Source organism: Trachurus trachurus (assembly GCF_905171665.1).
Source record: "Trachurus trachurus genome assembly, chromosome: 18".
Taxonomy (NCBI): Eukaryota; Metazoa; Chordata; class Actinopteri; order Carangiformes; family Carangidae; genus Trachurus; species Trachurus trachurus.
The window spans coordinates 13,809,843-13,830,799 of record NC_139909.1 but is presented as its reverse complement, the minus strand read 5'-3'; the positions used below and the strand labels follow the sequence as shown (position 1 = coordinate 13,830,799).

Below are 20,957 nucleotides of genomic sequence, written 5' to 3'. Positions count from 1 at the left end.
TTAATCGAGGAGAGTTCGCTCTGCTGCTGCTGCTGCTGCTTGGTTCCTGAACGCACCACGTACGATGTGACGGATGAGCGCAGGTGTGAGCGGTGGCGGATGCTCTGAGTCTCTGCTTGTGGCGTGAGAAGCAACTTTTTTATTTAATTTTTTGGACGGCGAATAGAAAAACGGAAACATCGGTTTTCATTCCACAGCAGAAGTGGAAAATCACCACTTTTTTTCATCCGTGAGGTAACAAACTCATCATCGTCATGGTTTCTCCTCCTCCTCCTCCTCCGTGTGTGCGGGGGATCAGGCTCCTGAACCGAGACCAGTAAGAGTCCCCGGATGAAACCAGTTTAGACGCTGCTCAGCTCAGCTCGGCCCCGGCCCCCGGCCCCGGCGCGGCGTCTGCAGGTGAAGAAGACGACGTGAAAAAAAACATCAAGAAAACTCCGCCGCCGTGCCGTCACACGCTGCTGGTGTGTTCTCTGGGGGCGGGGCTACGGCTGCTGATGAGCGACAGCTGCTGCTCCGTCTCCGTCTCCGGTTCCGGCTCCGTCTCCGACACGACGCCGCCGACGTTCTGGCACTCGGAGAGGCTCTGCGACGCTATCCCGATCTGCGTCCCGTCGTCCGTCGTGTCCTCCGGGTCCACCGCCAGCCTCCCGTTGCCCCCGGTGCCGCCGCCGCCTCTGCCGCCGTTACGACAGTTACTGTTCCGGTCCACGCCGGCCTTCCCGTGCCCGCCCGACAGCAGCGGGGTGACGGTGTGCGACGGGCACTGCGGCGGCACCAGGAGCGGTTTGCAACTCTGTCCGGCAGCGTTGGCGCCCATTTTGTACCGGCACCGGATGTAGCTGGAGAACGCCCGCCTGTACGTCTTGTTGAAGAGCGTGTAGACCAGCGGGTTGACCCCCGACGAGATGTAGCCCACCCACACGAAGACGTTGAGGAGGTCGTGGAGCAGATCCACGTTGCAGGAGTCGCCACACAGGACGGAGGTGACGTTGGTGATGAAGAAGGGACACCACATGATGAGGAAGAGGAAGAAGACGATTCCCAGGACCTGAAGCGAAGAGACGGAAAAGAAAGACGTGAAATTGTGTCAACTGAACAAAAATTGTGAGGAGAGAAAGGTTTAAAGGGACAACGAGGAGTTTTGGAAAGCAAAGTGTTTCCTACTACATTTACCATGAGCCTCCGCACGCACGGTGAAATTCTTGGACCGGCGCAAGACGGACGTAAAGTAAGGAAACACTGGTCGGCTCGCCCAGCATTTCCACCACCACTAATAATAACAAAATAACGATAGAGACAAAACGATATATTTGTCGAAAATGGGCCCATTAACAAGTGTGGGTAGCGTAGATTCATCCACATTAATACTGTATGAGACTTTTTTATTGTTGCAGAATTTTCGAAACTCCTCGTTGTCCATTTAATAAGTTTTACTGTTTCTGAAAAAATTGGGCTTCATAATTTGCACTGGATTTAATTGAACAAAAGTATTGGGGCAACATTTTGAAAGTTGCAAAACAAGGAGAACAAGAAAAAGAAGAAGAGAAGGAGAAGAACAAGAACAAGAAGGAGAAGGAGAACAAGGAGAAGGAGAAGGAAAAGGAGAAAAAGAAGAAGGAGGAGAAGAAGAAAAAGAAGCAGAAGGAGGATAAGAAAGAGAAGAGGAAGAAGAAGGAGAAAAAGAAATAGAACAAGAAGAAGGAGGAGAAGAAGGAGAAGAGGAGGAGAAGAAAGAAATGGCGAATTGACTACATTTAACTAATCAAGTGGTTGAACCTGAAACAACCACAGGTTATCTGAAGTCTCCACTCTCCTCTCCTCTCACCTTGGAGGCCCGCCTCTCGTTCTTTATGGCCTGCATCATCCCCCGTCGCCCGGGGCAACTGGAGGAGTCGCTGCGGCCGGGCCCCGCCGCCGGCGAGCTGAGCTGGGACGCCACCTCGGAGCTGGGGATGATGCTGATGCTGTCGGACATGGAGGCGCTGAGCAGTATGCCGGGCTCGGCTCCTTTCAGACAGCTCAGGGTGTTGCGTCTGCTCTGAGGCGGAGGGGGCGGAGCCTTTTGCTCTGCGATGGCGGCGGCAAAAGAAGCATCAAGGGGTTATTTATTTACCTTAAAGGGATAGTTCAATGTTTTGGCAAATTGGCCCATTGCCATAATCCCTATAGTTTTAGCAGTAGGTTCGTTACCTTTAATTGTCGGTGCAAGCTATTTTTAGAACGGCGGAGCAGAGCCGCGAGCTGCTCAGAGCTACGCTACGGAGGCTAATGGGATTTCTCTCATCAAACTCATCAAATACACAATCCAACAACTCCAAAACGCTCTGGTGGACAAGTTGTGACCTGCACTTTCACCACGCTATGAGATATGAGATATGAGAGTTGTTTTCAAGGTAAATTCGGCAAGCAGTCTCTACATTTGCCTCTAAAACAACTCTGTCTGGTAACATTCTGTTATTATCTCATAGCGTGGTGAATGTGCAGGTCACAACTTGTCCACCAGAGCGTTTTGGAGTTGTTGGATTGTGTATTTGATGAGTTTGAGGAGAGAAACCAAGAAATCCCATTAGCCTCCGTAGTGTAGCTCTGAGCAGCTCGTGGCTCTGCTCCGCCGTTCTAAAAATAGCTTGCACCGACAATTAAAGGTTACGAACCTACTGCTATGACTATAGGGATCATGGCAATGGGCCAATTTGCCAAAATGTTGAACTATCCCTTTAAAGGATGTATGAAGGTTTGTGGCGTTTTGTGGCGTTTACCTTGCGAGTCTGGTGTGTTGATCTGAGGGAGGGGGAAGGTGCTGGGCGGAGGCTGCAGTGTGTTCGTCATTGCTGGTGTGTGCAAAGGCTGCTGGGAGGACGACTTGGCCTCGTATAGGAAGACAGTGGCCTGCCTCTGGAGCACCTGCAGCACCGGGATGGAGGAGGAGAAGAGGAGGTCGTGAGTGTTGGAGAAGGAGAAGATGAGGAAGGAGGAGGAGGAGAAGAGGAAGAAGAAAGGGAGGTCATGAGTGTTGAAGAAGAAGAAGATGAGGAAGGAGGAGGAGGAGAAGAGGAAGAAGAAAGGGAGGTCATGAGTGTTGAAGAAGAAGAAGGAAGAGGAGGAGGAGGAGGAGGAGGAAGAAAAGGGAGGTCATGAGTGTTGGAGAAGAAGGAGGAGGAAGAGGAGGAAGAGGAGGAGAAGGAAGAAGAAAAGGGAGGTCATGAGTGTTGAAGAAGAAGGAGGAGGAGGAGGAAGAAGAGGAGGAGGAGGAGGAGAAGAAAAGGGAGGTCATGAGTGTTGGAGAAGAAGAAGATGAGGAAGAGGAGGAAGAGGAGAAGGAGAAGAAAAGGGAGGTCATGAGTGTTGAAGAAGAAGAAGGAAGAGGAGGAGGAGGAGGAGGAGGAGGAAGAAAAGGGAGGTCATGAGTGTTGGAGAAGAAGAAGGAGGAGGAAGAGGAGGAGAAGGAAGAAGAAAAGGGAGGTCATGAGTGTTGAAGAAGAAGAAGATGAGGAAGAGGAGGAAGAGGAGAAGGAGGAGAAAAGGGAGGTCATGAGTGTTGGAGAAGAAGAAGAGGAGGAAGAGGAGAAGGAGGAGAAAAGGGAGGTTGTGAGTGTTGGAGAAGAAGAAGAGGAGGAAGAGGAGGAGGAAGAAGAAAAGGGAGGTCATGAGTGTTGAAGAAGAAGAAGAGGAGGAAGAGGAGGAAGAGGAGAAAAGGGAGGTCATGAGTGTTGGAGAAGAAGAAGAGGAGGAAGAGGAGGAAGAGGAGAAAAGGGAGGTCATGAGTGTTGAAGAAGAAGGAGGAGGAGGAGGAAGAAGAAGAGGAGGAGGAGGAGGAGGAGGAGAAGAAAAGGGAGGTCATGAGTGTTGGAGAAGAAGAAGAGGAGGAAGAGGAGAAGGAGGAGAAAAGGGAGGTCATGAGTGTTGAAGAAGAAGGAGGAGGAGGAGGAAGAAGAAGAGGAGGAGGAGGAGGAGGAAGAGGAGGAGGAGGAGAAGGAGGAGAAAAGGGAGGTCGTGAGTGTTGGAGAAGAAGAAGAGGAGGAAGAGGAGAAGGAGGAGAAAAGGGAGGTCATGAGTGTTGAAGAAGAAGGAGGAGGAGGAGGAAGAAGAAGAGGAGGAGGAGGAGGAGGAAGAGGAGGAGGAGGAGAAGGAGGAGAAAAGGGAGGTCGTGAGTGTTGGAGAAGAAGAAGAGGAGGAAGAGGAGAAGGAGGAGAAAAGGGAGGTCATGAGTGTTGAAGAAGGAGGAGGAGGAAGAGGAGGAGAAGGAGGAGAAAAGGGAGGTCATGAGTGTTGAAGAAGAAGAAGAAGGAAGAGGAGGAAGAGCAGAAGGAGGAGAAAAGGGAGGTCGTGAGTGTTGGAGAAGAAGAAGAGGAGGAAGAGGAGAAGGAGGAGAAAAGGGAGGTCATGAGTGTTGGAGAAGGAGGAGGAGGAAGAGGAGGAGAAGGAGGAGAAAAGGGAGGTCATGAGTGTTGAAGAAGAAGAAGAAGGAGAAGGAGGAGAAAAGGGAGGTCGTGAGTGTTGGAGAAGAAGAAGAGGAGGAAGAGGAGAAGGAGGAGAAAAGGGAGGTCGTGAGTGTTGGAGAAGAAGAAGAGGAGGAAGAAGAAGAGGAGGAAGAAGAAGTAAAGTAAAGGACAGATGTTTTCCATGCACACACCTGTATGGTGAGGCAGTACGTCACCACCATGATGACCAGCGGGATGAAGAAGGCCACGAAGGAGCCAATCAGCATGAAGCGCTCCTCGTTGAGGACGCAGCTGCCGTTGACGAAGACCTTGTCCTCGTTGTGGAGGCCGATGACGGGGATGGGCATGGACACACCTGCAGGGGACGAGAGGAGAAGACCACCTGTCAATCAACCTGTCATCCTGCTCGTCACACACACTGATGCTGATGCGACAATAATTAATGACATAAATAAAAACTATGAAAACATACAGGGAAAAAAGTAACGTAAAACTATATATATTTAAAAAATGTAACATTGTGATGATCATGTCAGTGATTAAACAATAATGTAGAATTGTAGCTTGTTTTTTGTGATTTCTTTGGCTCACTTTCCCATCCAAGTTTGTGTTTTCCATCTAATTTTAGAGAATTTTTTTGAAAATTTGTGTATTTTTCTTCCTGTCACCTCTACAAAGTTGTTTATACAGATTAGTTTTGAGAAAATAGACAAATCAATGAATGTCAAAACAAAACAAAACTAAACAAAACGTCTCTTTCCAAATCATATTCCTATAGTTACATGCTACACATATATCAACATATGCACCTGTACAGATACATATTTCATTGTATCATCTGCACAAAGCAATCACTGACTAATTATTTGGCCTGGTCCATTTATTGATACCAGACAGTAAGATTCAGGCGATCTGCTAAAAATATCCATGTAACATCAGAGTGAGGTGTCTGAAACTGGGACGTCCCGGTGGCCTGAGGCTGTGAGACAATGACCCACGTCCTAAATTCACTTTTTATGCATGTACCACCTTTCATTCCCTTTTATTGCCTTTTTACTTTTCAGCCCCTAAGAGTTCTTCAGATTCTCAAGCATCATGGGCTGTTACTGTCAGATTAAGGTGCCGGAACGATAAAGGAAATAAAAGTGGGGCAGTGGGTTAATAACAACATAATTTCCTTATGACTGTGAGGTAGTAGGATCATACAATATATGGACAGAACATGTGGAGTAACATCAATCAGTCACTAAAGCTGAAATACAGAGATGCAAAAACCATCAACAACGACCGACTCAAACACACACAGAGAGCTCCACCTGCTCTGAATCTGCAGTTCAGTAAACACCACTAAAGCTCTGAGTGTGTGTGTCGGTGTGTGTTGGTCGTTCATAGTGATATAATAGCTGCTGGTAAAGGACCGAGGTGAGAACGAGGCTTCGGAGGCCGAGCTGCTCCTCTGACCCGTGATAATAACTCTTATCGCTAATGCACCGCCTCTGATTCTCAAAGAGCTTTTTCTGTTGAAAGCGTCGTCTGACCCCGGCTCTGTTTCACTCCTCTACACAGTCATCGCTCACACTCACAGAGTCGACTCCACCACAGTCGTGGGCTCCAACATTTCAACAGGAGCTGGATGAGCAGCGGCTCCATTAACACACCTGTAGAGACCGGGTGGGGGTTTCCATCAAGCTCGCTTAGCTCAAAGTCTGGCTTAAATGGCAGAGTCTCGAGAGTTCAGTTCCATCATCGTGATTAAGATAAGCTCAACCTCAGTAACCATGTAAACCATGGTTCAAGCTAAGCTCTGACTTTCCGTTCCTTCAACCTGAGCCTTACTGCTAATATTTACAGATAAAAATTAATAAAAAATGATGAATAGATGTTAAAGCAGTACTAAAGAACTTTCAGTTTTGGTTGAGTTTGGCGGCGCCTGTGGACCAAAGCGGTAGTGTTTTGCCTGAAGGAAGACTCCATTTCCCATGAACACTAGCGTGAAGCCCTGTAAATATCCTGCATTAAAATTAACAAAAGACATCAAAACTAAGTTTCTGTTTCCAGTGGATCATTTCAAAGTGAAAACACAAACATAATCCATTGCTAAAGTGCCGTTTTGCCTGTTCCCTCCTTGTTGTGACTCGCAAAAGTGAAAGTGAAGGAAGACTCCATTTCCCATGAACACTAGCGTGAGAGCAGGGTTCCTACCATGCTCCTCAAAGCTGCTTAGTGCCAGAGAAAGAGATACAGACCCCCTCAGGCCATGACAGAGGTGTCATTCAACTTGTTGTAAGTCGATGTATCATCACAAAAGTTATGAAAATATTTTATGAAGGTTGAAAAGTTCCTTAGTGTTGGTTTAAAATGTAAAAACAAGAGGTGTATATTGTGCAGCCAATGTAGTAGTACTATGATCACACACTGATTTTGAATCAATTGATCATATGACCTGGAAGCTATTGAGCTAAAATGCTAATATTTGCATAGGAAAATTAATTAAAATTCTGAATAGATTTAAAATGTAAAAACAAGAGGTGTATCTCATGCAGCCAGTGGAGTAACATGATCCAACACTGGCCAAAACCTGTCCATAATTTAATTTCTATATGTAAAAAGGCTATTAGCATCATAGCTCAATAGCTAATAGCTAATAGCTGCAACTCAACTTCTGATATAGGCCCCGTCCACTTTTGGTTCAGATAATTTTTTGGGGTCAAACAGACAGAGATATCATTCTGATAATGAAATCTGAGTGAATTCCTACAACGTACTTACAGAAAGTTACATAAAGTCCATGTTACGTACTGTAGATGGACTGAAACAACCTTCAAGTCCAATAAAGTGTGTGTGTGTGTGTGTGTGTTTGTGTGTTATTACACCACAGGAAGCGGCTGTTTTGCTGCTAATCCCTCGGCATTGATCAGTATAAGCCCTCTCAGACCTCAATCACAGCAGCATGTAGCGGCGCAGAAACCTTTAGAGGGGTCAAGGAAATGCCAACGGGAAAGACGGAGGGATTTATAACGACTGGAGAGAAGAAGAAGAAGAAGAAGAAGAAGGTGGTGAAGAGGAACCTGGTACCTGAAGGCATCGATTGGCTCCATCTATCAGGAATAATCTTCACTACATGTTTTCACAGTTAGACGTAAAGTGGCAACAAATGACAGGTCAGGAGGCCTTCATACTGGTTTTTATTTCAAAACCAGCACTTTGTAGCCTATCTGTGTTTAGGAGAGTGCTATAATTAAGCAATATCAGGACAGGCCGCAGTATATGCTAATTATATACAGTATATGATATATTGCTTTTATCCACCACTTTATTTTCCCATGATCCATTGCGTCACACCACAACGGAAGTCGGTTTTCAACCCCGTAGTAGCATTCTAGCGAGCAGCTAACTGGTAGCGCTAGCCACCGGTGTAGGCACCAAATGTGGGGGCTCCGGGCTGCCAAAACCGCCCTGACTAATCTGATGTTTGTCAAGTCTATAAAACGAATTATTGAACAAACACCACCACTTCTGTGTGCACGCCTCTGCAACTAGTCATGGCTATCGTAGCCGTTAGCTTCGCTGCTGCTAACAGCTAAGCTAACAGCAGTAGCTAAGCTAACACCAGGACGTCAGCTGTTAAAACCCTACCGTTGTCGGACACGACATGAAACTACTCCAGTTAGCTCAGTCATGTTGTAACAAAGATATCCGCTGGAAAAAATATTTTTTTCATGGGCTGTTTAGTGTTTATTGAGTTATTTAAGACACTGCTAACGGCTAACGGTTAGCCCAGCTAACGTTAATCTAAAATGTAACGAATGGAGTGTCATGGCGACACCCAGCGTCGTTCTCCGGAAAGTGGTGGATAAAACGGTTACCAATAATGACAATATGAAAGAGGAATACGCAATCAATTTCGTAAATACTTTTATTCAACCAGAAATACATATTATCCAATAAAATAGCCCCGCTGTGAAAAAAATAGTCCCACCTCTCCGTAAGTTAGCTCTGCATCTCGTCTATGATTCATACGTGCCTGACGCGGAGTGATAGCCTATGCTGTGATAAGGCTTTAGAATAGTAGCTGTGGTATGCTCATTACACCACGGTTAACAACCAATCAGATTGCCGGATTTCACCTTTCCGTTTTACAATAAAATGTAGCCTATCATTATAATGATTATAGATTGGATAGAAGAGAAGGTTTGGGAGGCCTGACAGCTGCTGCTGCGTCTCCACAGTAAACATCACTAATGATCACACTGCAGCTGTTTGAACATTAAGAGTCTCACACGCTGCAGCAGGGAAACACTGGGTCTGTGTCCACCACCTCCTCCTCTAAAGTCTCTCTGCTCTGTTTCCTGTGTCCACCTCAGTGTGAGGTCAACGTATATAGTTCACTACATCAGAAACACTTCACATCTTCTCTTTACGGGAGTTCAGTCCCACAGAGAAAATACATTTTCCCTCCAGAGGAGCGTTTGAGCTACAACCTCACACGATCTGTCCTGAGGGGGTTTGGTGGTCTGTGTTTACTGTAGGGTCAGAGGAAGGTAGGCTAATGATGCACTGTGTGTGTGTGGTTGTGTGTTGAAGACATGGACGCCCTCTTGGGTCTTAAAGGGCACGAAGCAGCGTCAGTTCAGAGACACAAAGGAGGAGGGAGAAAGTTTTAAAAGTCATCTGATCCCTCAACACTTTACTCAGAGGGAGGCACTACACACACACACACAGGAACACACATACACACACAGGAACAAACACATTGCTCCAGGCCATTACACCGCTGAGAGGATTGCTCTAATGAGGAGAAGGGAGAGGAGCCAAGTGATGAGGGAGGACGAAAAGGAAATTAGAGTGAAGCTACTTTTTAGACATCTGCAGTAAATGATCACAACTGCTACTGAACAGACTCTGTGTTGGGATTACTTCATCGATATTTAGGTTATATGAAAACTAATATGGTTATTCTGTCTTTTTCAGATTTATGTTGCAATCTTTTTATTGTGGAGGAGTCTCATAAAACTAAATCTGCCTGAGAGGAGGAAGCAGCTCTTAGTACACGGGCCAAAGTGATCGATGGGATTATCACTGGTCTGAGCCTCGTACAGTTCAAGGTGCAACATTATTCTGAAGCCAGATTATCTGAGATTAAAATGTGAAGCATAACCAATTCGATGTTATTAATGCTTCCTCTGATTGTCCGAAGAAGAATCTGGAAATCATTGGCTCTCATATTCCTGATTTCCTGTTTTTTTTGTCATTGCAATAGAGAAAATTGAATTCACACTCAGACACTGCCCTGAAAACTACAATATACCCCTGCACATTGTGTTTTATTTTATTATTATTTCTGTACTTATTCAGTGACTAATGTTCCTCTTCTTCCTGTCATTGTTTAGTTTTTTGGAGGAAACTCTGAAAATTATTAAAAAATTGTTCTGGAAATAAAAAACAATTACTTTTTGACACAGTTATTGCATCTTAAAACCAGTTTAGGTCTGATTTGATATCGTGTTGAAATGAGAAACAAATGCAATAAAATAAACCAGAGAACAGCGAAGTCTGTCTCCATTCCTCTGTGATTCACTGCACTGGATCTCCACTCGACAAACACACTGACACTGTTTGTGCTGCAGCTCCATAGTTAATATCTCCTGGCTATTTACTGCTAATAGTTGCCCTAAGTTTTTCAGAGGACGTCGCTTATTCATTTGCATATTATTGTCTTTTGGAGTGATAGAGATGAATATAAAAAAAGAGCTGCAAACACCTCTGGGGAGTGGGGGAAAGAAAAAAAAGTTATGTGATGCAAATCAGCTCCAACTGTAACAATGAGCTGCTGCTCTGAGCGTCAACACAGCGACCAGAGCCTCCGACAGACAGGAGGTTTGAGCTGCGCCCAGGGATCCCGCAAAGACATTAGGTTTAATAAGAGTCATCTATCTAGTGATTCTGTGTGTGTGTATGTGTGTGTGTGTGTGTGTGTGTGTGTGTGTGTACGTGTGTGTGTGGGCCTATAGGGATGGATAAATTAACACAGAAGAACAACCGTCCAATAAAATAAAGTCCAACACGACACACGACACACATCCTGCCCCTGAACCGACCGTAAATGTGAAATCAGCAGCTCTGAAGCTTCGACTTGTGACGTTAAAGGGCCAGTTCACCCAAATCATAAAGACAATATGAAGCGGTGGATCTTTTCTGTAGCCCGATAAAGTCTGTGTGAAAGCTTCAAGTGTGACACCAAACTTTTTTAGAGGCTGCTGACTCCATATCAAAGCTTTACTATGAAAAACAACAAGTTGTACCTGTTGAAATGTGTTATATTAGAAGCAACAATGTGCTTTTTTCCCCCTGAACGTCTAATAGAACTAAATGGCCAAGTGCTATATCAAGATGAATGCATTTTTTGTTGAATAATATAAAATTGTTTGAACCACAAACATTACAATGCCACAGAGGACTACAAGTCATGTTCTCCAGATGTTTGTTTCATACAAGATCCAACAAAAATCACATAATCATCGTTTGAAAACATAAAGAAATTAAAAATTAAATGCATAAATGATCATTCTCACTTAAAAACTATCTACAAAAAATAAGCAAAAAAAGATTTTTCTGCACATCATCAAGCCTTGACCTGAAATACAAACTACATTACCCATAATTCCCTCAGATGTTGCATTTTTGATACAAGCTGAGAATCTTTGCTGAAAGCTCTGGCAACAAAACACCATTGACCTCCACTGAAGATTATATTTTACAGTGTAGGTAAATAAAACCAGAAGGGAACTGACTCTGTCCTGGCTCAGGATTTAAAACCTAGTATCCGTTTTATTTACTCCCATCACAGTGTTTTTGTGGTGATGACTTCAAAGGAAACTAATGTTCAATAACCTGAGCTGTGGCTGTTTTATATATTTCTAACCTGTTTTACTGTAAGTAGCCTATGTGTGTGGTTTTATTTCCTCTGCACCATCGACAGCGACCATCCAATCTTGTCTAATGACAATAAAGAGACTCATATTTGTAAAATTCAATTTCAGTGATAGGCTGCCATTAAATGGGTGTCTTGAAAATCAAAAGGCTTCTTCCTCTTCACTGGAAAACACCACATTCATGCAAATGTGACCGCTGCTGATTTAGTGTAAATAACTGTAATTAAGGCTCCGACCGTTTTTCTATATCATATCATATAAAAGCGCCATCACGTGGTCTGTGTGTGTGTATGTGTGTGTATGTTTGTGTGTGTTTGTGCGCTCTGACCTATAGAAATGGTCCAGACGGCGGCGATCTTCATCATGGCTTTGGTTCTGGAGTTGAAGCGGCTGTGCTCGATGGGGTTGCGGATGGCGACGTATCGGTCCAGGGAGATGGCGCACAGGTGCATGATGGAGGCGGTGGAGAAGAGCACGTCCAGGTAGATCCAGATCGGACAGAGGGCGCTGGGCAGAGGCCAGACGTAGTCTAAAGAAGAAAGATGTGAGCATTAAGACAGCAGAGCTTCCCTGTGTGTGTTGTGTGGCTGGTTTTTGTAAAGGACTCAAGGTTTGATGAATCCTGATGAATCTTAGTTAAAGAATAAGATGACAAGACTATGAAAAGGAACTTGACAACGGAGAAAAATGAATAACAATGTCCATTGTGTAACTCTGCACCCACACTAGGAAATCTGAGTCATTAAATAAAGTTTGCAACTGATTTTGTCGACAAGGACTTAATTTACATGTTTAAAAGTTTAAAATATGTCTTAATGTATTATTATGGAAATCATTGGAGAGAAAAGATAGAAAAACAAGGTTATACAAGGCTTTTAATTGGACATCTTAATCACTAAATGAAGATGTTATGTCCTGGCTGTGAGGTTCAACACTCATGCACCTGTTTGTCATTTTTATAAAGAGAATGTGAAATATGCAACGCCCGCGCCTTTTCCTGCTACTGGAGTTAGCATGCTAACCGGCTAGCCCGCCAGCCTGTGATCATTTTCCGATAGCGAGTCACTCCGGCGTCCAACTTTCCCAGAGCTGCTAGCGTTGCACAGAGGACATATTCAAACATTTTGTATCATAAAGACAAAGATGGTTGAAACTCTTGTTAAACGACCTTCACACCAACAGCGTGTTAGCATACCATCAATCGCTAATTAGCACGTACCACACTGTACAGCCAAGACTGTCCCCGTGTCTCAATTTGGATACTTCCATGTTGTTTACTACGTACATTCTTCTGTAGGGCGCACATTTCAACAGGGTAGTTCTCCCTCACATCGAATACGGTTGTTGTGCACCGACCAGAAATGACGATCGCAACATTTGCCCACTGAGTTACTGCCGCTATCACCAACTGATGAACCGTAGCTGCCGCGTTTAGCTTGATGTGTATTTTAGCGTGTTAAATTGTCTACACTGTAGAAGACTTTAGCATTACAGTAGATGTGTCAGAGGCTTAACAAGCTGTAAATATTCGCAAAATGCAACAGCTGGCGTTAGCTTGGTGGGTAACGTTAAACTGGTGATAGTCAGCCACGGACAGTTATTCTGTTCAGACGGCTAAATTAACCCAGAGCGGTTATATCTATCGCTCTGAATTAACCCAATAATGGCTTCTATCCGACACATTTGTACAGTACAGCGTAGTTAGTAACCATGGTTACGAACCGTGGTCAAAACAGTAAGTGTATGGGAGCATGCAAATTGAGACACAGCATGTATTTGTTAATGTTGCACCTTTTTTCAACCTTGGGGTCGCCTTGAATTCAAATGGGGTCGCCTGAAATGTCTAGTAATTGATAAAAAAAATTACTGATAAAAATATTCTTTTCACTAATTATCAATCTTTTTGATTAAAAACACCACACACAATCTTAAACAACTGTAGCCTATCTATACTTCACTTTCTTGAATATAAATCGAGTTCAAATAAAATACAGCATTAAAAATATCTGAGCTGGAGCATGATTGAGGGTCTCCAGAAAATTGTGATGTCAAAATGGGGTCACGACAGCCAAAAAAAGTTGGGAACCGAACCACTGCACTAGAGGAACAGTGGATTACAGGATTTATCCTCCAGGGATCACGACTGTCTGCACACGTTTAACCGCCTGGTCTGACCAACACAAATACCCATGATGCCTTGAGAAACACTGACTAAAAATGTCTCCTGACCTGGTGAACACAGCTGTTACATCGTCATCAGCTGTGGGTGAAATGATAATTCAACTCTCAGCAGGAAAACACAGAGACCATCACCAGAAACACTCCCCGAGGTTCAGATCGCTCCTTGTTCCTGTTCCTCCTCCTGCTCCACAGGAAGGTCAAAGGTCAGAGCTGGTGATACAGCGTTACACCCTGTAGAGTCTGTGGTTTGGCTCAGTGCTCTGTGGGGGTCATGGGGTTTGAAATCATGTCTTTACTCTCTCAGCATTGGACCGCCGAGCTGCCGGCGATGACAACGCAGCATCAGGGAGCGAGTGGCGACAAGCTGAGAGGGAATCAGATCAGCAGGTTCGTTCATACAGGGATAAGACTGTTAGTTTAATTGGTGTGAAGGCCACTTAGCCGGCTAAAATGATATCCTCACTCTATTAGGCACCAGCAGGAGAGCTACAGTACACTCAGGGAAGGGACTTACAGTACTTATCTTAAAAAAATAATCTGAAAAGATTTTATGGCCTTGCTTTCAAATAATTAAACCTCATTTTAATCTTTCCTTACATTGTTTTTATGGTCTTACATCCTAATATATAACATATTTCCTCACTTTTTGGATGTGTAAAACACTTTGAGCTGCATTTAATCCTTTGAAAGGTGCCAACAAGGCTGTAATAGAAAATGAAAGGCAAATAAAGTCACCTTGAATCTGACACTAACACACGGCTATACTAGCTGTCACAGCAGGAACCAAGCTCATTAACTTACTCCTTTTTTTCTGGCTCCTCTCAGTGTTTCCAAATCTATGACAGGAGCCAGAAGAGAGGGGGGCTGAATTTCTGTATTTGAAACTCTGAATTTTCAAGTTTAAAGTCAAGAAAAAAAGAAACAAGAAATTATATTTTTTTCCCCCCATAAATGGCCCAAACACACCATTGTAAAAATCACAGGTAACCAACAGGTTAAAAAAAAAGTGACTCAAAGCATCATTTTGTTGAAGAATCTTTTGAGACATCGTCTTATTTTCTTGTTAAAATGAGACGTGTTTTTCTTAGAGAGAAAAACATTCATAAGAAAAGAATAAAATGCAGATATCTGAGTGCAGAACATCAGAGGAGCCCAACGCTGTTGCTGTTTGGTTTCCAGCTGTGTCAGCTTTCTGAAGACGACACACACACACACACACACACTGCACAGTCCGTCTGTGTGTGTGTGTTCACGCCTGCAGCTATTTCATATGAGCAGTCCTTTCTTTACAGAGGACAGGACCTAAAGCTACACACACACACACACACACACACACACACACACACACACACACACACACACACACACACACACACACACACACACACACACACACACACACACACACACACACACACACACACACACACACACACACACACACACACACACACACACACACACACGCTTTCATTTCATCTCTGATTTGTAGCATGTATGTGATGCATGTGGAGTGGATCACGCGATTGCTTGTGTGTTTTGCGTGTGTGCGTGCGCTGAGTGGGAGGCCTGCGCTTGCGTAACTTTTCAAAGGGTCAAACACTTATTGGGGGCACAGCATCACACACACACGCACACACGCGCGCGCACACACACACACACACACACACACACTCTGAAGGTGTTACTCAGCTGGCTGGAGGCTGTGCTGGATTTTCTGGTAAATACACACAGAGACTCAGATCCAGTGTGAGCGCTGCAGATAAACACTGTTTATAAAAGACTTCGGTCTCATTCAACAACAACAACGTTTGGAGTTCATGATGCTGCTTTAATGAAGATTTAATGAGATGCATTTTTTGAACTGCTGCTGTGGAGCATAATAATGCAGGAAGGTTTTTGATTTAAAGACATAAACAAAACAGCAGAGACGGACTGGAGGAGGTGAACGCTTAATGGTGTTACTGGTTTAACTTGGGGTCACATTAGTTTCTGAGAAGTAAATGTGTATACTGTAGTTAAAACATGAATTATTCATGTTTTTCTCTCTAAAGTGATGAAAGTAAAACTACTAATACGATATGTCCTTTTCTGCTCCTTTTGTTTCTTCTCATTTTCTTCATCATTTATCCACCCTGCCCTGTCTGTGCTCTTATTTTGAAATGTGTTTTTTTCCTTTTATGTAACATACGTATCTATTATCATCTCATTTCAAATACACTAATAACTGTTTTTTATCACTTGAACTGTAGACACAAAGCCCCACATTGACCGACACTGTAATTTACTAATGTCCCCTGAATGCCCAGCACACAGCCTATTACAGTACAGTTAACAGATGCTCCTTGAATGCCTCACATATAATGTATATAATGAGTCGATGCGAGCCACACTGCACTGTTTCGAGGTTTAAGGAGATTTATAGTCGACATTACAAACTATGTTATGTGTGACAGTACCTTTGGGTCCCTGGTTCTTCCCTCTCCTGGTTTTATCCGTACGCAAACAAAGAGCCAAGTACGAAAACAAACTAAATGAGTCTAAATTACACTAATTTGTTTCAATGTTCTCTTCCCTTTATAGCCGAGATCACATCCAGAGTAATTGGTTGGATGTCTAATTAGTGCTGAGCGGTGAGACGGTTCAGAAAAATGAAGATATTTTCTGTGTAAAATAAGCTTTACACACACTTTGTCATTAGTGGAGATCAAACAGTTCCCCATGTTCCTGAGTGTGTCCACGCAGGATTCACATCGACTTAGCTGGTTTTTACAATCCACTGTTTAATGAGCAGAATATTTCACAGTCTCACACCCTGTCTAGGTGTCTCTTATTATAAAACAATCTGCATTTGAAATTAAACTACATCTCAACTGTGTGAATTCCTCCAGCACGAGGCGACTTCCTGGCTACGTTCATTTTAAATAGACTGTCCTGCCAAACCAAAATCCCGGCGCTGTCACACTGTAAAAATGGATTTATTTTCAAGAGGCTAATGTGGCCGCGAGCTGCTGGCCTCACGCAGAGATGTGAAGCGGGCTGCGGAGGTCTGCTGAGCTCTGCTGAGCTCACACTCCACACTCACTTCATTCCGAGTTTTTTTTTTTTTTTTTTTTTTTTACATTTTTCAACGCTCTTCAGAAACCAAGTGACATTCGAGAGACTTCACTCGGCTCAGTCTGAAGGCTTTGCACAACTTCTTTCAATGCTTCCCTGGACTTGTTTAAAGTGTGAAATTGGTTCAGTTCCCCTCTGAGCCAAGAAAATAAAAAAAAACCTCCTCAGGACACACATGCAAGACTGTGTTAAGAGCAGGACCGTAATTTGTTGGCAGTCGAAAACTCAAACTCAAACTCCAACTCAAAAACACTGGTCCTGAAATTAACATTTTCATTTACACTCGTCCAAAATCCTTCTGTCGTCTCTGTTTCAGCAAACACGACTTCTTGACTTCTAACATGTTAGCATGTTTGTCTTGGCACAAAGGTTAAAACCAAAGCAGAAGAACGTAAGGCCTGAGGACGAGGTGAAACACTAAAGACTACATTTCCCATAATGCAACTGAAAGAAGAAGCAGGTAGAATGTGTGGGGTCACCAAGGGGGCAGTTGTCGGTCTGAGAAGTGAAGCTCACTTCCACGTTCAAAAAACTGCAATCCTCCCGGCTTCCTCTGGGGGCTGGTGTCAGACAGCAGCATTTCTCCATAGACCCCCATGTTAAAATCGCCGACTTTATATCCTCTATAAACATGATCAAAGCCTGGTGTCAGCACGTTTTTTTTGTCTCAATCGATAGTTTCTACCCCCGCACACACTCTGAGGGGGGTGAATTTTTTTTAAACTCTATTACTAGGTTTAAAATTCTCGCCAATTAGGGCGCGGAAACGTTGAGTGACAGGTCCGGAGACCACTGCTTCGAGGCCAGTGGGCGGGTTCTCGGCCGGCCAATCCAACATGGCGCTGTTCAGGGCGCCATATTTGAGTCACAAAAACGACTCCCCAAAACCAATGGGTGACATCACGGATGCTACGTCCATATTTTTTACAGTCTATGGGGGTCACACAAAAAATCCCATGCTTGATGCTACATTAGCAAATCGCACTTGAATCTCAGTTCTGACTGTTGGTGGTTGTGGTGCATTGTGGGTAATGTAGGCACAGGATTTTATGAATCCTTGTAACTGTCCAAATAACATTTACCTCATACCAATGTCTTTACAGGACCATTAGAGTGTGTGTGTGTGTGTGTGTGTGTGTGTGTATCTGAATAACAAGTTGCTAAATTACCATCCACGTCATCTTTTATCATGATAATCATCATCATCACCATCATTTGTGATCTAAATGATTCATTGATCATTTTAATTGTCAAAACACAATGTGACGTTCCTGTATGTGTGTGTGTGTGTGTGTGTCTGTTGGTCTGGTCTATCACTCAGCCAGCCGTGGGGATCAATGCAGTCAAGTACCAGTCTGATGGATAACACTGCGGGTATAGATCCAGGCTCCACTCAAGTGGGTATGTGTGTGTTTCCGGTGGCTGGTGTATGTGTGTGTGTATTTAAATGACGGAGAAACACACCGCCGATCCGTCTCGATGTGCATGTGCATCTGCTTGTGAAACAGAGAGAAAGAGACGGACTTGTCAGCATTTTTTTTTTCATTCTTTCTGTCTGCGTGCGGCTGTTTGTGTGAAGCATTGATTACCGCCGTGAGCAATCAGCAGCAGCGGCGGCGGCTTGGGCTAACAGACACACACAGGGTGAGCGAGCGAGTGTGTCCATTGACCATACACGGACCATTAAGCAGCAATCAACCTTCCCTGTCCCCTGTTTAGTATTCCTGAAGGATGCCTGACAGATACAAAGCAGAAACATGAATACACCAAGTTTGGCCAAGTTGTGCTGAGAATACAAAAGAGCTTCAGGGCAAAACGACTGAAGACAAAAGAGGGAATTAGGATTTCATCTGAGTACTGTTCTCATACGTATGTGTGGGATCCACGTTTGTGAGGTACTCATTTGTCACAGCATCGATTTATCTGTTGTCTTTTCTTTTTTTTGTTTTAAAGAAACTTAATTTTGTCCTTCCATGTATTTCAGAAGTCAAAAAGGTTGAAACTAAAGCAGCAGAGGCTGAAATACTCTGAATGTATGGTCCAAACCAGTCGGTAACAACACACTACGTGATAGTTTGTGCATGAAAGTGACATAAAAACATGTCTACAGGAAGTGTCATAAATCTGTTGGTACGATGAATTTAATGACACAAAAACAAGACCAAGTGGCTGATAAACAACGTAATATTCAGCTTTTATTCACTGTTGATGCACAGAGCGGCCATCTTGGATTGCGTACTTACGGTTACTGAAGTTCCTCCTACAACGTAGCTGACTAGGAACTGGAAAATCCGACTTCTAATAGAACGCACCATTAGCCTTGAGCTTGTGGTTAGCGGTTTGAGGCTATGTTAACCAATCACATTTGAATGTCAACTCAAACTGTTGGTTGTCAAGTTGGATTGAGGGTAATGTAGGCACCAGGTTTGAAGAAAATAGGGACTTAAAAAGATAATATCTCTGGTTCTGATGTTTTCGAACTGCTTTGAACTGTCCATCAGCTGGTTCAGACTGAAGCCATATCTCCACAGAAAAGGTAACAACTACTGTAGGAGGCCTAGATATCCTTAGACTTCTACCATGCCTCTAACCACGATCCACCACCATCAAACTGTTCCTGAAAATGACAGATACATCCAGGGAAAAAAAAGCGCTAACAGTTCTTGGAAGTCAGTGATGTGAGTGATATCAGGGTTTACTGTCACTGAAAACTGCAAAGGGCAACAATCACACGGCTCCGCAGGAGATTTTTTTCCCCTTCCTGTATCAGCTCTGCAATCAGGTGGTGACATTTACGGGTGCACGGTAAGAAATGTACTCTTCCCTTGTGGTGCTAATGTGGAGATCTGGATGAAATATTGAAGAGGAAATGATACACACACTCACACTCTCACAGCCTACGGTATAACAAACCTCCCTCCATCCTATTAAGATAATGGAGCCGTTCATGCAGAACCCTGGCTCGGATATTGTAAGCACGAACAGCAGCTGATAGCTGGTGCGATATTGCAATTATCAAGTTGGCATCCTCCTGCTTTGGAATCACTCACAAAATAACAGTGTGCAAAGTCTCAGAGAAGCAATAATCATTTCAATGATTGCGCCGAAGACTGTTCGGAAAAATAATGACAGGGAGCAAGTCACAGTGAGCTGGCAACAGCTGGTGAGGGGGTGATAGTTTAAATATTGAGTGAGATTTACAGATTTACATGTTTGTCTCTTAATAATCAAGAGGAGAAAGCGTAAAGAATAAAACAATAATTACAAGCACTTATTGGCTTTTAAGTCGCACTGAGTTTCATCACATAAAGATGAATGGTTGTACAGATCTTACTCTTGTTAAATGTCCTTGTGAACAAAACAAAACCAACTGAGAGGCCAGAAGAGTAATCTTGAAGGAGTACATTTCGAAAACCATCAAAAACCTTGAATTTTACATTTGTTGCTCATTTAAATTCTGTGTATCTCCAGCTTCCAGATGTGTTGTGTTTTTGGGACTCACCATAGAGGATATTGATTAGGGAGATCGGCATGACCAGGATGCCCACCAGCATGTCGGCCACGGCCAGCGACCTCAGGAAGAAGTTGGTGGCGTTTTGGAGCTTCTTCTCCAGCGACACGGCCAGGATCACCAGGATGTTGCCGCCGATCGTCAACGCGATGATGACGAGTATGAGCAGCGCCGGCCAGTTTTTCTCTTTGAGCTCCTGCTTGGTGACCGACTCCGTAAAATTGTCCAGACCTGCGCTCATGGCGGCCGCGCCTCCGGCACCGACGCCCCCCCACGGCCCCAGGGTTTGGTTCAGGTCCAGCGGGTTGTTGCTCGGCCAAGACGTCCGAGCTCCAACGTCCAGGGAGGAGGAGGTGGTCGTGCTGAACCCTCCGAGGAGAGCCCTTGCTGGGCCCCCCATGCCAAACGGAGACCTTCACCCGAATGGAACTTGAAAGAAACGTGGAGTTTAATCCACCTTTTCCACCAGTAGATGGGGGAAGAAGATGGAAGGAACTTCACTGGACATTGAGGGAGAGTTACTTGAAGAGTTTTAGAGTTTGTCTTAAAATAGTCTATCAACCAACAGTGACGAAAACGGGATCTAGGGGGAAACAGGAAGGGTACTACTTAAGGGGATAGGGAATGACAGGGATGGGGAAGAGGGGGTGAGGGAGGAACTACCTACAAGTGTTCTGGAGTTGTAGTCCCGTTAAGTCTTGCTAGCTGCAAACGCCCTCAGATTGACCACTGAGGGATGAATCTCCCCTTTCTTGCCAATGAATCATTGGC

The 20,957-nt window shown here is 44.2% G+C and overlaps 1 protein-coding gene across 1 annotated transcript; it reads right to left on the bottom strand.

Moving 5' to 3' along the window:
• Positions 1-451: 451 nt before the first annotated feature.
• Positions 452-20,586, bottom strand: htr2cl1 (5-hydroxytryptamine (serotonin) receptor 2C, G protein-coupled-like 1; the record flags this gene model as incomplete). Its single annotated transcript, XM_083993071.1, has 6 exons — positions 452-1,051; positions 1,829-2,070; positions 2,844-2,907; positions 4,637-4,800; positions 11,706-11,906; positions 20,178-20,586. The coding sequence occupies 6 exons, from the start codon at positions 20,584-20,586 to the stop codon at positions 452-454; spliced, it is 1,680 nt and encodes a 559-aa protein (XP_083849197.1).
• Between the last annotated feature and the right edge of the window lie 371 nt (positions 20,587-20,957).